The 20554-nt window shown below is 32.8% G+C and overlaps 1 protein-coding gene and 1 long non-coding RNA gene across 2 annotated transcripts in view; one reads left to right on the top strand and one right to left on the bottom strand.

Moving 5' to 3' along the window:
- Positions 1-5688: 5688 nt before the first annotated feature.
- Positions 5689-20554, bottom strand: part of TINAG (tubulointerstitial nephritis antigen) — a 175227-nt gene continuing 160361 nt past the window's right edge. Inside the window, exons 10-11 of the mRNA XM_031964710.1 lie at positions 18172-18217; positions 5689-7637 (exon numbers count right to left, since the gene is read on the bottom strand). Coding sequence (XP_031820570.1) covers positions 7503-7637; positions 18172-18217 — 181 coding nt within the window. The 3' untranslated portion in view covers positions 5689-7502. The remainder of the gene's footprint in view (positions 7638-18171; positions 18218-20554) is intronic.
- Positions 7622-18773, top strand: LOC116423183. The gene is made up of 3 exons (XR_004233674.1): positions 7622-7667; positions 15568-15646; positions 17999-18773. It is a non-coding gene; the product is annotated as an uncharacterized LOC116423183 (long non-coding RNA).

Here is a 20554-nt window from a genome sequence, read left to right on the forward strand (position 1 = left end):
AATAGATTAATAGGAATAAATAAGAACTCCTGGGTATTTGAATCCTGAAATGGAAAAAAGAATGGTTTAGCTTTAGTTTATAAAAAACTAGAAAAGCAACATGCCATACTGGGCACAATTGGCCTTAGAATCAGGAAGACACATGTTTTATGACTCTCTTGAATTTTGTGTTTGTAGATTAAAATTTCTTTTTAGTTCTGATTTTTTCAATAGAAATGACTAAAAATCTCTTACTTCATTGAAGTTCAATCTCCTCCCCTTAAAGATGATTGCTGGGTAGTTCATTCTTGCTTGCAATCCCAGGTCCTGGGTCAGGATTACCCTGACTGCTGCTCCTTGATAATTGAATTGGTTTTGTCTGGCAGCCTTGCAGTGCTGTGTCCTTGAAATTATAGTTTTGGAGTTCTGAAATAATGTTCCTTGGAATTTTCCTTGTAAGATCTCTTTCCGAAAGTGATTGATGGATTCTTTTAATGAGTATGTTCCCCTCTGTTTTTAGAATATTGGGGATGTTTTCCTTGATAATCTCTTGTAGAATGCTATCTAGGCTCTTTTCTTAGTCATGCCCTTCAGTCAATAATTTTTAAACTGTCTCTCTGGATTTATTTTCCAAGTCAGCTGTTTTGCCAATGAGTAGTTCTCATATCTTCCATTTTTTTTATTACTTTTAATAGGTTTGACTGATTCTTGCTGTATCACAGTCATTAGCTTTCATTTACCTTGTTCTAGTTCTTAATGTGTAACTTTCTTTAGTTATCTTTTGTACCTCTTTTTCCATTTTGTTTATTCTACTGTTTAATCAGTTATTTTCTTCAGACAATATTTTTCCTTCCTTTTCCAGACTACTGGCTCTCTCATGCATACCTTTCATTTCTATTTTTCAGTTTTTTCTCCTAACTCTTTTATTTGCCTTTTGAAATCTTTTATGAACATTTTTAAGAAGCCTTGTTGGGGTTAAAACCAAACCCAACACCCTATTAGACCTAAACCTCGGACTTATCTTCGTCCTTTCCCTATCTGGCCTATCAGTTTACTCAATCCTATGATCAGGATGAGCCTCTAACTCAAAATATGCCTTAATTGGAGCTCTACAAGCAGAATTTATAGAAGAATTGCATATGTTTAACATATTCGATTATTTGCTATTTAGGGGAGAGTGGGAGGGAAGTGAAGGGGGAAAAAAGTTGGAACATAAGGTTTTGCAAATGTGCATGTTGAAAATTATTCATGCACATGTTTTGAAAATAAAAAGTCTTAATTTAAAATAAACTAAATGTAAAATTATAAATTGTAGAGTAAATGCAAATCTACATGGATGGAGGGAGATTTATATCAATGAAGAATTAGCATAGTAAGGAGAAAGGTCTATTAGCACCCCAGTATTGAATTTTGTACTTAGTTTCCAGATAATAACAGGATTTAGAGCCAGATGAATATGTTTTAGAGAATATGGCCCAGAGAAACAAATGCTGTGTCTAAGCCCAGAAGGAGAAGGATATGTTTGATATTTATTATTTTTATAATCTTGAGTCTTATTCTTTGTCTTTCTGGGCCTCAGTTTCATCAGCTATAAAATAAGACTATTGAATTAGTTTCACCTATCAGGTCCCTTTCCAATTCAATGACTTCCATAATATATCCAAGAAAACTTCCAGTTCTTCAGTAAATTTATCCTGAACATACTCTTTTCACGAATGTCCTTTTTATACTATTATCACTGAGATATAAATTTATTCATGAAATCTCAGTTAGCATCCATCTGAATGGTAGAGAAAAGCTTGCCAAAACCTGTCACTAAGATGATTATGGAAAAATTACCAGCTTATGGATACATTATAGATTATATCTTATATCACCTAGGAAAGGTTATAAAATACATTTATCACAAAGTTTTTTTTTTTTTTTACTTTTCAGGAAGTTGCATGGTTCCTTTCATGTACTATTTGAGAGATAGAAACCAATAAATAATGAAATAAATAATTGTTTGAAAAGATGATGAGCAATAACAAGTTTTGAATATTTGGAATATGACTTAAAATGTAAGAAAGAAGAGCTTTTGGCCCAAAATGGAATACAACTAGAAAAGATTGGGAAAAATAAATTTTCTTAGTCATGCAAATATAACTGTTTTACAAATACAGAATGAATATGTATATTTCCACCAAGCTACAATGTTGCAACAAAAGTTTATCTGCAAAAATTGAGAATAGATAAAAATCTACAAAAGGACTAATTTAAACTCATAGTCTCAGATTTCTATACTTAATTTACAGATTATAAGTAAAAAATAAATGAATACTCATGTAAAGTTGTTGGAATCCTAGTGTCAACTCAACTTGAAACAAAGTGAAAACTCAAGGGTAATTTCAGGGTCCTGGTGTTAACTCAATAGAATTGATACAGTGCTTGTTGGCTCACACCTTAGAGCGAATCCTTGCAGGGTGATGGGTTGCTAATACTGATAGACAATAATGCTTGTGTTCACACCTTTAGAGAACTCATAGAAGCAAGAAATATTTAAGTACTCATTGGCGTTCACACAGTTTAGTATGAGATATCTGAATTTACACCTCCCTTAAGCCCTGCCTCCAGAAGGAGGAGTTAACCTTTGGGAGATCATATATATGGAAGAAGCTCTTAGAGCTTAAAAAGAATTTCTCCGGAACATTGACTGGGGTCGGAGAGGAACACTCTGGGAGGAAGCCCACAAGCCCTATCTTTGAGGCAAGAGAGATTCATTGCATCTTCCACCTTGGTTCTGGCTGGAGGCTGAAGAAAGCAGAGGCAGAAGCCAAGGACAAAGCTGCAAGAGCTCTTGGAACCAAGCAAAGAGATAGGCCTGAGCTAACCGGGCTATATTGAAGGACACAATAAAAGATCTGAACTTTTATCAGCTGGCTGTGATTTTAGAGTAATTATTTACTTGTAACTGAAACTAAGGCTGCCCCATAAAACCTCCCCAAGAAACCTGCTTTCTCCCAGAGAGAACTATTATTATTATTTTAAAGAAGAGAAAAACACCAACATAAAGTGAAAATGTAAGTTCAGAGTTATTATTAAAACTTAGTTTTTAATTTTATTTTCCTCAATTATATATAAAAAAACAACATCTTTGTCATACACATTCTTTTTTTTTTCTTTATTTCATTTTGAATCATGTTGGGAAGGAAAAGTCAGAACAAAAGGGAAAAACAACAAAAGAAAAATAAAGAGAAGAAAAAAGTGAACATAGGATGTGCTGATTTGCATTCAGTTTCTATAGGTCTCTCTCTAGATATGGATGGCATTTTCCATCCAACATTTAATGTGATTGCCTTGGATTAATGTACTCCTGAGAAGAAGCTAATCTTCTTTTTTTATTAAAGTTTTTTTATTTTTCAAAACATATGCATGGACAATTATTCAACATTAGTCCTTGGAAAAACCTTGTGTTCCAGTTTCCCCTCCTTCCCCGCATGCTCTCCCTTAGATGGCAAGTAGTCCAATATATGTTAAACATGGTAGAAATATATGTTAAATCTAATGTATGCATAAATATGTATACAATTATTGTGCTGCACAAGAAAAATCAAATCAAACCAGTAAAAAAAGAAGCAGAATAAAATGCAAGCAAGTAACAACAAAAAGAGTGAAAATACTATGTTGTGTTTCCCTCAGTCCTCTCTCTAGGTGTAGACAGTTTTCTTCATCACTGCACTATTTTATGTATATCAGAAATGATCATCATATAATCCTGTTGTTGCCATGTATACTGATCTCTTGGTTCTGCTCATTTTACTTAGCATTACAAACCAAATCTTTCATAGTTGATCACCACACATTCTTGCTATTATTGAGTACAATGTGTTCCTAGTTCTGCTTGTTTCTCTCAGCATCGCTTTGTGCAAATCTTTTCAGACCTTTCTAAAATAAGCTTTTCATAATTTTAGAACAATAAAATTCTATTACCTTTATATGACACATCTTGTTTAGCCATTCCCCAGTTTATGGGCATCTACTTATTTTCCAGTTCTTTTCTATCACAAAAAGAGTTGCTACAAATATTTTGCACATTGGATCCTTTTCTCTCTGTTTCCTCTGACTTCCTTGGGATACAATTTCAGTAATGGTTCTTCTGGGTCAAAGGGTTTACATAGGCATTTGTGCCATTAGGCATCGTTCCAAATTACTCTTCAGAATGGTTGAATTATTTTACAACTCCAGCAATAATGCATTAGTGTCTTAGTTTTCTCACATCCCCTCCAAGATTTATCATCTTTTCTTGTCATTTTAACCAATCTGAGAGGTATGAGGTGGTTCGTCAGAGTTGTTTTAATTTGCATTTCTCCAATTAACAATGATTTAGAGCATTTTTCCATATCACTGGCTATAAAGCCAGGCTAAAAAACGCTGGCTATAAAGATTTTTCTCATCTTTGAATTTCCATTTTAACATAGTTTCTGTTGGTTTTATTTGTGCAAAAGTTTTTAATTTCAGTGTAATCAAAGTTGTTCATTTTGCTTTACATAATGTTCTCTAGTTTTTCTTTGGTCATAAATTCCTCCCATCTCCAAAGATCTAATAGGTAAATCATCCCTTGCTCTTCTAATTTATTTATAATGTCATCCTTTATGCTCAAATCATGGTACTCATTTTGACCTTATTTTGGTATGGGATGTGAGATGTAGATCTATGCCAAATTTCTAACATTATTTTCCAGTTTTCCTACAAATTTTTGTCAAATAGTGAATTTTTATTCCAGAAGCTGGAATTTGGGTGTTTATCAAATACTTGATGATTGTTTTTCTTTCTTTTTTTCTTATTTTGTGACTTTTAAAGTCATCCTCTGTTTGGGGGGTACAGGGACAATATCCCAAAGTTCTTGTGCCATTTTCAGCCCTGGCTTTGACCACAGGGGTGCCTTGTGTTTGATAGTAGCATGGGATAGCCCTACCTTCTCTCTCCAGGAAACAGCTTGATTTTGCTAGCTGGCATTTTGCTTTCTGCAATGGGACTGGGAGCTGCTCCACTGCTCTGCTATGCTGCTGAACTAGGACTGAGGAACTTAGTTGCTCTTACTGACTTTCTCAGACTTCATATGAACTGGGCTGAACACCCTTTTTGCCCCAATGAGACTGACCTTTCCTGAAGTCCTTCTAATCCATCTTGAACTGGAGTGTGGTTTCATTCCATTCAAGATCTTTTCAGAAGCATGATTTCATGTGATTTTTGAGGGAAATTGGGAAAGCTCAACAAACTCCCTAGCTTCATTCTGCCATTTTAGCTCTGCTGCCTAAACTCTCTCAAGGCTTCTTGAAATAAGACCCAGGCCAACATTATAGTCCTGGTGACATACTTAATTAAAAAGAAATATTATAGGTAAATGGATGCAGATCAGCTTTGTATGATAAGAGAATATTTTCATGGATAAGCATCTGGAACCAAGAGACAATGCTAGAGAATATTTTGATAAATATGAATAGACTAAACATGTTGTCAAATCTAGTAAAATACAATTTAATAGAGATGAATATAAATTCTTACACAGATTAATAACTCAATTTCAAAAGTACAAGATTCTGGAGGGATGGATGAAGAACAGTCAGTATGAAGAGATCTGGGGAACACAAGTGAATTTAAGTGCAACATGAGTCAACAGTAATGTAGAAGAGATTATTACTCAAACATCAATTATATAGCTGACTCCTGAGGTCTCTTTTATCTCTGATGTGTTCCAATTCTGTGAATAGAAACTCTTTTTGATTAGAAAGCTGTTAAATGTTCTCTTAAAATAATGGATCTCAAAGTTTATTTTTGGGGAGTGGATTTTGGTTTTGCTCATGCCACCCTTTTCTTTTATTTTCCTTTTTTTACTATAAGGAAACACAGACAAAATTGATAGAGTTCAGAGTCTTATACATATTATTGTGAAAGTAAATTTCATACACTTCACCAAACACCAGACAAGGCCTAGCAGTAAACTTCTCGATATTTGTTATCTTAGAATGATCAAATATTAGAGATGGAAGGGAACTTAAGAATTGCTTAGTTTATATTTTTCTGGATAAAGAAATCAGGGGCCTTGTAGTTAAAGCAATTAAAATGGATTGGTTAAGATAATAAAATAAGTCAAAGAGAAAAAATTGGACTACAATTCAAGTCTCCTAATTCTCAATCTAATCCTCTTTCCTCTATGATGTGTCTTTTGCTTTATATCTCACATTCTCAAAATCCTGATCAAAATAAGTCTTCATCAACATAATTGGGGAATTTTAACCCTATACAAAAATTAAGCTGAAAAATGTTACAATGTTAAGAACCAAGCACCTGAATATCAAAGAAATGGGCTAGGTATCAATGTTTAACTCATCCTTGCAACTCTAGTGAAGTAAGTCACTACAATTCACCATTGTCATTTGTATAATGAATAGCTTTGGGTCTTCATTTTTATTATTTTGCCATTTCTAAAGGTCACTAAATTATTATGAGATTATCCCCTTGCCCAGTCATTATGATGACACTATTTTTTTGTTTCTACAACTGTTGAAAACTGGAATCAAGATTAGATGCAAATTAGCACCAATTGAGTTTACTTTTCAGAAACTCAAGCAGTGAACTGTGAAATGATTGTGAAAAGGGAATATTTATTCTTTCTGACTCAGGGCATCATGATGCTGTTTTCAGGTAGGGAAAAAAATGTATAATCTTTCAAATTACAGCTGTGTGGCTAATTTTTATAAGCTTCAAATAAGTTTTAGAAGCATTAAAATCAGGAAAGAGGAGGTTTTCTTTTCTTAGCCCTTCTCCTTTTCACAATACATGACGTCTATTTCCTACCGTATTTTGTTATGTATAGAACTGCAGTAATCATTGGTTACTCTATAGGGATTTTACTGTTTATCATGTCATGTAAGTCAGGCACAGACTGGAAAGAAATTGTTTGCTACTCCCCAAAAATATGAGTGATAATGGCAATTGAGAGAAACATTGGGAGAAACAAAAGTGAAATTAGATTTTCACTGTATTCAGTGGCACATGGGCCACATTTGTATTAAGGAAAATATCACTGTGGGAAAAATACACATATAGAAAAGAATCAGTAGGATCACCTCCCTATTTTTTTCAGCTTTTGAGATTTCCACCACTGAAGATATGATGTGCAATATGAAGATATTTGTGCTAATGGGTATTCTCATCATTTGAGGCAAATAATGCTGAGAAATTATGTCTTATCACAGATGGTGGGCCATTAAAAACACTAACAATAAAGAAGGAAAAAGAGATGAGACACTTCAAAAAAAATTGTGTAGCTTATACTACTGCTGTGCCATATTAATATTTTTTGTAACTCAGTGAGAGAAAGAAAGCAGCACTATAGTGCTGAGTTAAAACAAAAAACAGATATGAGTTAATTACAGGTTAGGACATATGCATTCCAATGTTACCGGGAACCTGAAGTTGTAAAACCTGATTTTAAGGAGTTTACTTAAAAATGCAAGGCATCATGCAAATTTAATGATATGTTATGATTCATCTGAACTTGTCAAATGTCCCCAAGCAGCGATAATCAACTTTTCAATGTCAGATTCATTCACTCCACGAAGAATCCTAAAATAACCATTCTCTCCCCATGACTTTCCCCAGGAATTGGCAGCAATCTGCAGAGAAACAGAAGTGTAACTATTCAGGTAGGTTACTTGTAAACTGCTACAATCCTACATAAAAAACACAACACTTAAATGTAATTGATTGGTTAGAAAAAAATGTAGTAAAATAAGTATTTATAAAGCATCACATATATTGTAATTTTCATCTTTTATTATTTTATTCATTTGGACCCAGTGATACAACAAAATTCTGGCTGTTAGCCTCCATTTTAATAATGTGGTAGAGTCATCCAGTAACAGGTATTTTCTCTTCTATTCCCCAATATTTACTCATCTACTTATTTTGCTCAATTGCCATGAGTATATATGCCTCTGTATATGATGACAAATGAACAAACATTTTGCAAAAAAGAAAAGCAAGATATATCCCTTGGGCAAAGTCTGGGTATAGTGTGAATACATTCATACCTCTTAGAAAATCCTAAATTTGCCTTCATATTCCTATCATTTTCCTTATGGAGTGAGTACAATAGGGAAAATCAAAACTAACTGGAATCTGGGCTTGCTAAATACCAATTATTTGTTCTATCTATCAGGTGACTCTGTGTTAAACAACAGATGCCTTGGGAAATTTTATTTTCAAAATCTCTTTATAATATTTGTAGTCTTTCCAGAGTAAGGTCTGACTAATTCAGAACTTAATTTTGGTATATAACATTAATATATTGTTTCCAGTAAAGAATGAACATTTAATTATCTAGAAATAAGACAATTGCAAAGTTTGTGACAGCAGTTTTTAAATTATATGATCTTTTAGGTTTCTAATCATCCAAGAAAATTGGCTAAATATCATAAGTAAACTAACATATAACAGAAAACATAAGGAAGGAGGCAAGAATTTTACGAAACCAACAAGTTCAGGATCCACAATTTCACAAGTATGAGAACGCCTTCAACCAATCTGTGAAGAATGTATCCATTTTCTAGTTCAACTTTAGTAGAATAATCAATTTATCAATTTAATCACATTTTAAAATATGACACATATTCTGAAGGCTGTGAGATTCCATTAACATTCTAAACATTCCCTTAAATACAAGTAAAAATCAAAAAGAATGGAAAACTTATGTTCAGACAAAAAGTTTTTGGTGTGGGAAAGTTAAAAGGGAAAAATGTCTAAAATCATTAAATTTCAATTGTACTGCTTTGCATCAGTAATTTCTTTGAAAATTTCCTTCTGAATTTCTTTTTTATATTTCTACCAATTATATATAAATAATTTTGATGTCCATTTTAAAGTTTGGAGTTCAAAATTCTCTTCATTAATTGAAAAGTCAAGCAATTTAAAAGTTACTTAGATATGCAGCACATATTTCATTATTAGACATGCTATGAAAAAACATAAGCAATTAAAAAAAACAAGAAAAAACATTTTTAAAAATTGATTTTAAATCTGCATCTAGACCAAAGAAATTTTTTCTCTGAAGGTGAATATCATTTTTTTATCATAGGTTATTCAGAATTGTCTTACACCATTATATTGCTGCGAATCGTAAAGTTTTTCATAGTTGACACTACAATATTTTTGTTCGCATGTACAATGTTATCTTCGTTCTGTTCACTTTGCTTTGCATCAGTTCAGGTAAACTTTTTCAGGTTTTTTTTCTGAAATCTGCCCACTTATCTTTTCATGTAGCACAAGGATGGTTCATCAGAATAATATATCACAATTTGTTCAGCATTCTTAACTGATAGGGCATCCCTCAATTTCTAGTTCTTTGCCAACAAAAAAAGAGCTGGTATAAATATTTTTGTTCAATAGATTCTTTTCTTTTGATCTCTTTGAAGTATAGATTCAATAATGGAATTACTGGGACAAAGGATATGTTGAGCTTTTTTGCCTTTTAGACATAATTCCAAAGTGGTATCCAAAATTATCGGCTCAAAGTACTTCAAAATTATTCAGTGTAAACTGAAGTCCATTAATACCCTAGCTTTTCCAAATCCCCTTCAAAACTGCTCCATTTACTTTTCTGTCATATTAGCTGCTCTAATAGGTATGAACTTAGGTAACTTAGAGATATTTTATTTTGTATTTATCTAATAAAAGCCACTTAAGGCATTGTAATATGACTATAGATCACTTTGATTTTTTTATTATTAAAACTTTTTATTTAAAAAAGCATATGGTGGGGTAATTTTTTCAACATTGACCCTTGCCTAACCTTTTGTTCAAATTTTCCCCTTCTTCTCCCAACCCCATCCCCTAGCTGGCAGGTAGTCCAATACATGTTTAATATGTTGAAATATATATTAGATCCAATATATTAATACATACATATACAGTTATCTTGTTGCACAAGAAAAATCAGATCAAAAAGGAAGAAAAAGAAAAACTGAGAAAGAAAACAAAATGCAAGCAAATAATAACAGAGAGAGTGAGAAAGCTATGGTGTGTTCCATGCTCTGATCCCATGGTTCTCTCTCTGGATGTAGATGGCTCTTTTCATCACAGTACAAGTGGAACTGTTTTGAATCATCTCAATGATGAAGAGACTCATGTTTGTCAGTAGTGATTGTCATATAATCTTGTTGTTGCTGCATATAATGATCTAGTTCTGCTCATTTCACTTAGCGTCAGTTCATGTAGATCTCTCCAAGCCTCTCTGAAATCATTCTGCTGATGGTTTCTTACAGAAAAATAGTATTCCATAGCATTCATATACCATAATTTAATCAGCCATTCTTCAATTGATGGCCATCCACTCAGTTTCCAGTTTCTGGTCACTACAAAGAGGGGTACCATAAAGATTTTTGCACATGTAGATCCCTTTCCCTCCCTTAAGATGTCTTTGGGATATAAGCCCAGCAGAAACACTGCTTGATCAAAGGGTATGCACATTTTGATAACTTTGGGGGAATAGTTCCAAACTGCTCTCCAGAGTGGTTGCATCTGTTCACAGTTCCACCAACAATGTTATCAATGTTGCAGTCTTCCCACATCCCCTCAAGATTCATCATTATCTTTTCCTGTCATCTTAACCAATCTGACAAGTGTGTAGTGCTATCTCAGAATTGACTTAATTTGCATTTATCTGATCAATAGTGATTTGGAGCACCTTTTAATGGGGCTACAAATAGTTTCAATGTCTTCATCAGAAAATTGTCTGTTCGTATACTTTGAACATTTATCAATTGGAGAATGGCTTAAACTATTATAAATTTAAGTCAATTCTCTATATATTTTAGAAATGAGGCCTTTATCAGATCCTTTGGATGTAAAAATGTTACATGTAAAAATGTTAGTTATCACTTCCCTTTTAATCTTGTCTGCATTGGTTTTGTTTGTACAAAAACTTTTTAACTTAATATAATCAAAATTATCTATTTTATGATCAATAATGGTCTGTAGTTCTTCTTTGGACACAAATTTCTTCCTCCTCCAAAAATACGAGAGGTAAACTATAGTATGTTCTTTTAATTTGTTTATAATATCATTCTTTATGTCTAGATCTTGAACCCATTTTGATCTTATTTTACTATATGATGTTAGGTGTAGGTCTATGCCTATTTTCTGCCATGCTAGTTTCCAATTATCTCAGCAGTTTTTGTCAAATAGTGAATTCTTACACCAAAATCTGGGGCTTTGTCAAATACTAGATTGTTATAGTCATCGGCTATATTGTTTTGTCAACCTAACCTATTCCACTGATTGACTTCTCTATTTCTAACCAGTATCATATGGTTTTGATGACTATTGCTTTATAATATAGTTTTAGATTTGGTACAGCTAGACCACCTTTCTTTGCTTGTATTTTCATTAATTCCTTTGAACTTTTGTCCTTCCAGATAAATTTTGTTTTACTTTTTCTAATTCAGTAAAATTGAGTATTGTCATCTTTATTATATTCGCTCAGCCTATCTATGAGTACTTGATATTTTTCCAGTTGCTTAGATCTGACTTTATTTGTGTGGAAACTGTTTTACAGTTTTGCTTATAATGTTCCTGACTTTCCCTTGGCAGATAAATTCCCAAATATTTTATACTATTGACAGTTATTTAAAATGCAATTTCTCTTGTATCTCTTGCTGTTGGATTTTGTTAGTGATATATAAAAATACTGATGATTTATATGGATTTATTTTGTATCCTGCAACTTTGCTAAAGTTGTGGATTATTTCTGATAGCTTTTTAGTTGATTCTCTATGGTTCTCTAAGTATACCATCATATCATCTGCAAAGAGTAATAATTTGGTTTCCTCATTATCTACTCTAATTCCTTTAATCTCTTTCTCATCTCTTATTGCCAAAGCTAGTATTTCTAATACAATATTGAATAATAATGGTAGTAGTGGGCAACCTTGTTTCACTCCTGATCTTACTGGGAATGCTTCCAGTTTCTCCCCATTATATATGATGCTTACTGATGGTTTTAGATAGATGCTTCTAGCTATATTAAGGAAAAGTCCATTTATTCCTATACTCTCTAGTGTTTTTAATAGGAATAGGTGGTGGGTTTTATCAAATGCTTTTTCTGCATCTATTGAGATGATCATATGGTTTTTGTTAATTTGGTTATTGATATAATCAATTATGCTAATTATGAACCAGTCCCACATTCCTGGTATAAATCCTACTTGGTCATGGTGTATTATCCTGGGGATGATTTTCTGTAATCTTTTTGTTGATATTTTATTTAAGACTTTTGCATCAATATTCATTAGGGAGATTGGTTTATAATTTTCTTTCTCTGTTTTCATCTTACCTGTTTTAGGTATTTTATTATTACCTGTTTTAGGTACCATGTGTGTGTCATAAAAGGAATTTGGTAGGAATCCTTCATTCTTTATTTTTTCAAATAGTTTATATAGTTTTGTAGTTAATTGTTCTTTAAATGTTTGGTAGAATTCACATGTAAATCCATCTGGTCCTGGGGATTTTTTCTTAGGGAGTTGTTTTATTTCTTTTTCTAAAATGGGACTATTTAAGCAATTTACTTCCTCCTCTCTTGATTTACTAGCTTTTTAAAGATCCTTTTAAATTTCTTTTAGGAGAGTCTTGTGTGATAGGGACCAGGGTATATCACTTTCTGTGGCTTCATCTGGAGACAATCTCTTACTCCAGTAAGAAAAGCATTTCCAAAAGTTATGTTATTACATTACATGGATGACATTTTGGGGTGTGCACCTGAGGAGCAAATATTAGAAACATATCTACAAATTGCATATAGCTCCAGAAAAAATATAAATGCATGCTCCTTTTCAATATTTGGGACATGAAGTATATCCCAAGGTGCTTACAACATAAAAACTTTCTTTAAGAACAGAGAAATTGAACACCTTAAATGACTTTCAGAAATTGATAGGAGATATCCAATGGATGCATCCAGGGTTAGGCTTAACTAGCTATTAATTACAACCATTATATAACATTGTAATGGGAAACACTGCCCTAAATTCACCATGCCAGCTTACAAAAGAAGGTCAAGAGACTTTTAAAGAGGTTGAATTGGCTTTATCCAATGTGGTTGAAAGAGTCACTCAGAAACCCTTGGAAATATCAGTTTTTGCTACAAAAGAGGCACCCACAGCAATTTTTCATCAAAGACACAGTGTGATAGAGTGGCTGAATCTCTCAGCACAACCAAACCAAAGACTGACTCCTTCCTTACCCAGTGCTTGTAGCTACAATCTTATTAAAGGTCATTAAGGAAGTAATATAATTATCTGGGATAAGACTTGACAAGATATGCAAATTTATACCAATGCACAAATTAATGTATGCTGTGAAACCATTCCAGAGTGGCAAATTTTATTGGCCACAGCTCCAAATTTTATACACACATATCCAATAAAGATAATCTGGCTATTACATAATTGGCGATGGATTTTTGAAGAAGATTTCTAAGCTTCCTCTTAAAGGACCACCTATTTTTACAGATGTATGCAAATATAACATTTGTGCCGTATACTCTCATGACTTAACTATAAAGAAAGTAGTCAGAACTCCTTTTCAATCCACTCAGCAGAATGAATTGTATGCAATCATGCTAGCTCTTATTATCCAGGAGATGTAAATATAATATCTGATTCAGCTTATTCAGTAGGTGTGGTACAAAGAATTTCCACAGCCAAAATAAAATTTGTAGCTTCTAATATATATAAGCTCTTTAAGGAAATTCAAGAGCAAGTATTAAAGCCTCAAAGTAAGATTTATATCTTGCATATCCGCTCTAATAGTGAACTTCCAGGTCCTATTTTTTATGGACATTCAAAGGTAAATAGCCTTCTAACCATGTTAGCCAATACTCCTTTATTTCAGGCAGCCCAAGAATCTCATTTTAAATATCATCAGGTTGCTCAAGCTTTACATTTGCAATTTGGGATAACAAAAGAGGAAGCTAGGAGCATAGTAAAGCCTGCATAGCTTGTCTTCCTTTCCAAAATCCTATGCTCCTTCCAGGGAAGAACTCTAGTGGTTGAGACCCAATGAAATTTCATAAATGGATGTGACCCATTATAAAATATTTTGGTCATCTGTCTTTTATCCATGTTGCAGTAGACACCTTTTCAGTATTTATGTTTTGCAAGACCAGTAGCAAAACAGATTGCGTGAGTGGTTACTGAATTCCTTATACAAGCTTTTCCAATCATGTGTATACTATAAGCAATAAAAACATAATGGACCTGCATATACTTCTAAACATTTTGGATACTTTTGTGAACAGTATCAGATTTTACACACCACTGGCATACCTTTAACTCCTCAAGGACAGGCAATAATAGAAAGGAGAAACAGAGCCATCAAGACACTCTCCAAAAACAAAAGAAAGATAGAGCCACAGGTAACCCTAGAGAATTCCTAAATTTAGCTCTCTACATTATTATTTTTTTTTATTTTTGACAAAGATGCACTGGCTCTGGCTTACAGGTTTTATAACCCACTGGAAGAGCAGTGTCCATGGCAAGCAGCTCCACCATCATTAGATAATCGCCAGGTGATGTGGAGAGATCCAGAAAAATGGTGAATGGAAGCAAATAGACAGTTTTACTGTGTGGGGGAGAGGCTTTGCTTGTATCTCTACAGATAGAGAAGAAATCAGATGGGTACCCATGAGCCATATTTGCCTTCTCTATCAAAGAGAGATGGAGCAGACCCCTGAAACAAGGGAAAACACCCAAGAAACATCTGGTGGTTCCATCTCTGACTACACGTGCCACTGAAAGAGCATGGCTGTTAACCCAATGTGTAAGGCAAATGACTCATGAACATCAAAAATTGTTGATGAGACTGTTTCAGGGCTTCAAAACCTGCAGGAATCATTGGTTTCCCTGACACAGGAAGTAATGGACAATAGATTAGTTTTGGACTATCTCTTGGCTGCTGAAGGAGGTGTATGTGTTATTTAATACACCCTCTTTCTAAAACTTATGGACATGTATAATTCCTCATGTTGATTCACATAGTTTGTTACATCACTACTAGTCTGTGTTATATTACTATGTTCTTGTGTAATACCTCCCATGCTGATGGATTTATGTATACTTGTTTCAAGTAAAACAAAAGAAAGTGGAAGACGTAGAGGGCCACAGAGAGTGGAAGAACTCTGAATGAGGTATAAGCCCCTTCAGCCCAGAGAAAACTTGCTAAAAATATCTGGTTTGGCTCCCCATATTTCCCTATGTAATTTCTCACTTCTTCTCAGACAAGTCAAGCAAGGATGGTGTGGCCACCTGTGTTGTACATGAAGCAAGGATACTTACAGCAGAATGCTTACTCAGTGTGATTGATGAGATGATGATTCTCTAGTTCACACATACTTAGTGTGATATAATGATGTAATCACTCTAATTGGCATGTACTTAGTGTGATGTAATGATGTAATCACTCTAATTAGCATATAATTAGTGTGATGTAATGATGTGATCATACTGAGGTATTTAAGAGCTGAGAGGACTGAAACAAGATCTCATATTTCAGATTCAGATATCATTCTTGTACTCAGACACAGACACAGTAAAGACACAGAAGATGGAGATAGAAACAGAGATTTCCCCTGGTGAGTATTTTGCCTTCCTCACTCCTCCACCTAAGACCAAGGCTCATCCAGAGTTCCCCAAAAGAGCTAATCTGGACATTGCATCTTTCCATCTGTATATATGAGTTTGAAAATGTTCATTTTATTATATTTGTGGTAAAAATATTCTTTTAGCTCTTTTCACTTTATTATATATTCATTTAATATGAGACTTCCGGTGTTTCTCTGAAATCATATTGTTGTTGTTTAATTTTTCCCAAAAAATAAATAGGATATTACTTAGAAGACTCTGTCTTTTTCACTGTATTTAATAACTATGAATTTTAAAAGACACAGTGGTGGTAAGAATAGAGAACAGTGGAAAAGAGCAGGAGAGGGAGAGAAAACACAATTATAGATGCATATTATATGCCAGGAACACTATAAATATCTCAATGAAAACTTTAACTTTTAAGATTTCAATCTAAAATTCTATGAGGGTGATCTTTTTGGAAGTTTTATTTTGTTTGGACTATCTACTCCACACTATTTTTATAAAGAATTCACATATTTAAAAAAAATTACTAATAGAAATAATGTTAATCTAATGATCATAGGTCAAAATTAAATCATTTCTACTTTCAAAAAAATAAAGATAGTATTGATTTGGGAGTAGGATTCTAACTGAATAGGATGATTCAATAAGAATAGTTATGTCCTAGCATCAGTCATTGTGACCCAGCTCAGTTGGATAAAAGTAGAAAAGAGGAGCATACTTGAATAGAACACAAAATAGAAGATAGTAAGAATGAACAGGAAAGCAGAAAGACTAAGCTTCAAACCACAGAATATTATAAAGAAAATGTTTTTGAACCAGATACTCATTGTCATAATCCTATAATATATGAAAAATATTAAATGAACAACAAAATGATATCTGCAAAAGTTTTCCCCATCCACTCATCATTATGATATTTATGGCTGGGAGAATATTTCCCATGAAGGAAATTTTCTTTGTATTGTGTCTCCTAAAAGCTTGAATGTTGGCTTAGTAGTGTGACAGTATCACCAAAAAATATTGCTTAAAATGAGTGTGCTTTTCATAGGCATATCTTTAAATTAACTAAGGATTTTATGTTGTTGTTATAAGGTGATGACTAATGGTGACATTAGATATTAAAAATAATTTTTATGTTGACAAGAATTGGAAATTGAGTGGATAACAGTCAATTAAGCAATGGCTGGACAACTTATCGTATATGAATATGATAGAATGCTATTGTTCTATAAGAAATGATGAACAGGCAGATTTCAGAAAAACCTGGAGAGATTTACATGAACTCATGCTGAGTGAAGTGAGTAGAACCAAGAGAACACTGTACACAGCAAGAGCAACATTGGCTTATGATCAACTATGATAGACTTAGCTCTTCTCAACAATGCAATGATCCAAGAAAATTCTAAGAAACTTATGATGGAAAATGCTAATATCCAGAGAATAAAATATGGAGTCTGAATGTAACTCAATATATACTGTTTTTACTTTGTCTTTCTTTTTTATTCTTTCTCATTTTTTTCTCTTTTGTTTTGTTTCTTCTTTTACAACATAGCTAATGTTGGTATATGTTTAATATGGTTGTATATGTATAATCTTATTTCCAATTGCTTTCTGTCTTAGGAAGGGGAGACAGAGAGTGACAAAAAAATTTTGGAACCCAAAAGCTTACAAAAATGAATGTTCAGAACTATCTTTACATATAATTAGAAAAAATTAAAACATTATTTAGAAAGGGGAAATAACTTCTATATCAAAACAAAAGGTATTGACAAAACATTTTTAAGGCTAGGATTCTCCTTATGTAGGGATTGGTTGGAAGAAAGAGAGAGAACAAGATGAAAAAAAATGCCAGCCATGTAGATACAATGCCAAAGCTGGCATAACCTGCAGAGGAAATTGCAATATTAAGAGATCTCAGCCTACACCCTACAGCACTAAGTGCTATACTCTGGACAACAACTTTTGTGCCATGAAAAACCATCAATAAACTATATGATGTTTCTCTCTTGTATCTAGCAGGAAGTAAACATTCTTAAAAGTGTTATTTAGAAGAAAATAAAATCCCATAGGGTCTTTCTGTGAGGGTATGAAGTTACCCTTCTACATTATGTTAAAGACTCAGGAAGTAAGTAGGAAATGATGTTCCATTTTCTCCTTGTATTCATGTTGAGGGTGACATTCATTTAAGAATGAACACCATGGGCTTTTAATATTTGATTCATTCTTTTTATACTGCCTTGCTATTGCATTTCATGATATGTTTTTAATAAGTATGTGCGAGAATAATATTAAATGCTGTTCTTTTTAAAATTGTTATTGTTATTTTTTAACCTTAGGAGTAAAAGTGAAGGAAACTATTAATATGAATTAGTGAGTATGATGGATTCTGTGCTAGAGAAACATCAAAATCATGATCTTGTTTCAGTGATTTACAAAAGTAAGTCTGCAGATAAATAAAAGTGTTTCTTCTTATACTCTAATTGGAAATTAATTGAAAATGTTTACATACCCAAAATTTTTCTTTTTTTCCTTGTGCTCCTCTGAGTATTCCCCATCTAGATAAAGGATGTTTCAAAATAAAAAAAAAAAGAAAAGGAAGAACTGTCAGACTTCTTACAACTTAATGAGCAGTATGTATCCTAAAATAACAAGTTTTTGAATTTTTCAATTCTTTTTAAAGTCCTGTATAACCATATGACCCTCTCCGTTCTCTTCCAAAGATCTCCTCGTACTGAATCTCAAAAAATTATTATCTTTATCAGAATGAATTATTTCCAAATTAAGGTCAATTCACCAAATATTCATTTACTAGCTAGATGGCTCATTACCTGGAGTCAGAAAGACTTGAGTTCAAATATGGAATCAGACTTTCGTTAGTTGTCTGGACAAATAATTTAAGCAATATGACATTTGGTAAATCAATAACAGCATTGGATTTGTTTTCTTTTTCATAAAATGATTGTGCTCAAATCAGCAACCTCCAATATCATGTCCATCTTTTAATCTGTGATCGTAAGAAGTCATATTTTCCCATATAATTGGCATGGCACAATTCTTTAATAATAAACTTTATATTCATAGATGTTCTTGCAAAAAGGAAGAATATACATATGTGTGTGTTTATATGTATGTATATATATATATATATATATGTGAGTGCATTTATATATGTGTGTATATATATATAATATATATGTAAATGTGATTTTTGGTGTGTTATTTGAGGTCCTGTACTTTTTACCATTTTATTTCCAATATCCAAAAACTTGCCTTTAGAAATAATTATTTTGGATTAAAGTATTAATTATCATCATATAAAACTAAATTATACCTAGATATAACATATTCTCACACTTGATATGAATTAGTTTCAACAAGAGAGAAGTATCTGATAAGTCTATTACATTAAACCAGGGTCAAGTGGTTTCCTAGGAAGGATACACTTTCCAGGATGGCCTTGAACATCAATGGGCCAACATGCCAATATTTTTTAATTATCTTTTTTTTTGGAAGGAATAAAAGGCTAAATAATTAAAGGGAATGTGGGAGGACCTCAAGAGGTAATTTATATTTATATCATATGGAACATGAACATGACTGAGTGAGCTGGACATCTTTTCCACTTTGTCTTTATTTATCTGACTAGGATCAGGGGTCCTCAAACTTTTTAAATAGGGGGCCAGTTCACTGTCCCTCAGACTGTTGGAGGGCCAGACTATAGTAAAAACAAAAACTTTGTTTTCTGGGCCTTTAAATAAAGAAATTTCATAGCCCTGGTTGAGGAGGATAAATGTCCTCAGCTGCTGCATCTGGCCCATGGGCCATAATTTGAGGACCCCTGAAAGATGCTTAAGCATAATTCTTGGGTAACATAATCTCAGGCTTGAAAGTAACCTTATGAATATAACAAGTATGGAAGTTTTGGATCTCACTGAATCAGAGCTGAACCTTAGTAAGAATTTCAGGGAAGCATCCCAATGCTTTTGGAGAAGATGCAAACTGACTCTGCCTGGCCTGGTAGAAACATATACTAGAAATTATTTGTAGAGTCAAAATATAATTTAAAATTTCTAATTACCAACTCAAAAAATAAAATATAGGTACTTTTTAAAAGTATCAACATAATATTATATTTGTAGTTAGTATAATCACATTTTAATTTCTTTTGTAATTAATATGCACATGTAAATTTTTATAAAATTTCTGTCCTGTACTTGATTTATATTGCTCATTGCCTAATATATATTATAACCTACCATTTCTTTCACTTACCTTTTTTGCGAAGCCTAAATCTGAACCCAAGTCTTAACTTTAAATAATATGTTCCTGGAATTCCAGGGTCAGTGTTCAAAGACAGAATGATTATCATAAAAAGTAATATATCTTCCATATTCTTAAAGTCCAGGGTTTCCAAGACTGAATAGAGTGAACATTGTATGTAGGTGAAGAACAAAAGGATGTCCTGGTGGAAATGAAATTTTCACAATACCCCAACTGCTACAGATAGAGAAGTTTTATATATGAATGTTTGTGTGTATGTATATATATATATATATATATATATATATATATATATATAATTATGACACATCTAAAATATAGTATACACTATATGCATATTTTAGTATACACAGACACATAGATACACAGATAGATAATGTTTTAAAAATTAGCAGTTAATATTGTTATTTTTCTTGTTCTTATTGCTCTGCAAGTCTATTACATACATTTCTAAAGCCTATTACTGCATTCAAAGACACAATATATGTATTAAACATATACTATGGGCAGAAAATTATGCTAAATACTTAGAGAAAAAAAAGTTTAGCTATAAAAGGAATAAATGGGAATGTGGCAGGGACTGGGGCCAATATTGTAGGGCAAAGGCAAAA

This window comes from Sarcophilus harrisii, chromosome 4 (genome assembly GCF_902635505.1).
Source record: "Sarcophilus harrisii chromosome 4, mSarHar1.11, whole genome shotgun sequence".
NCBI lineage: Eukaryota > Metazoa > Chordata > Mammalia > Dasyuromorphia > Dasyuridae > Sarcophilus > Sarcophilus harrisii.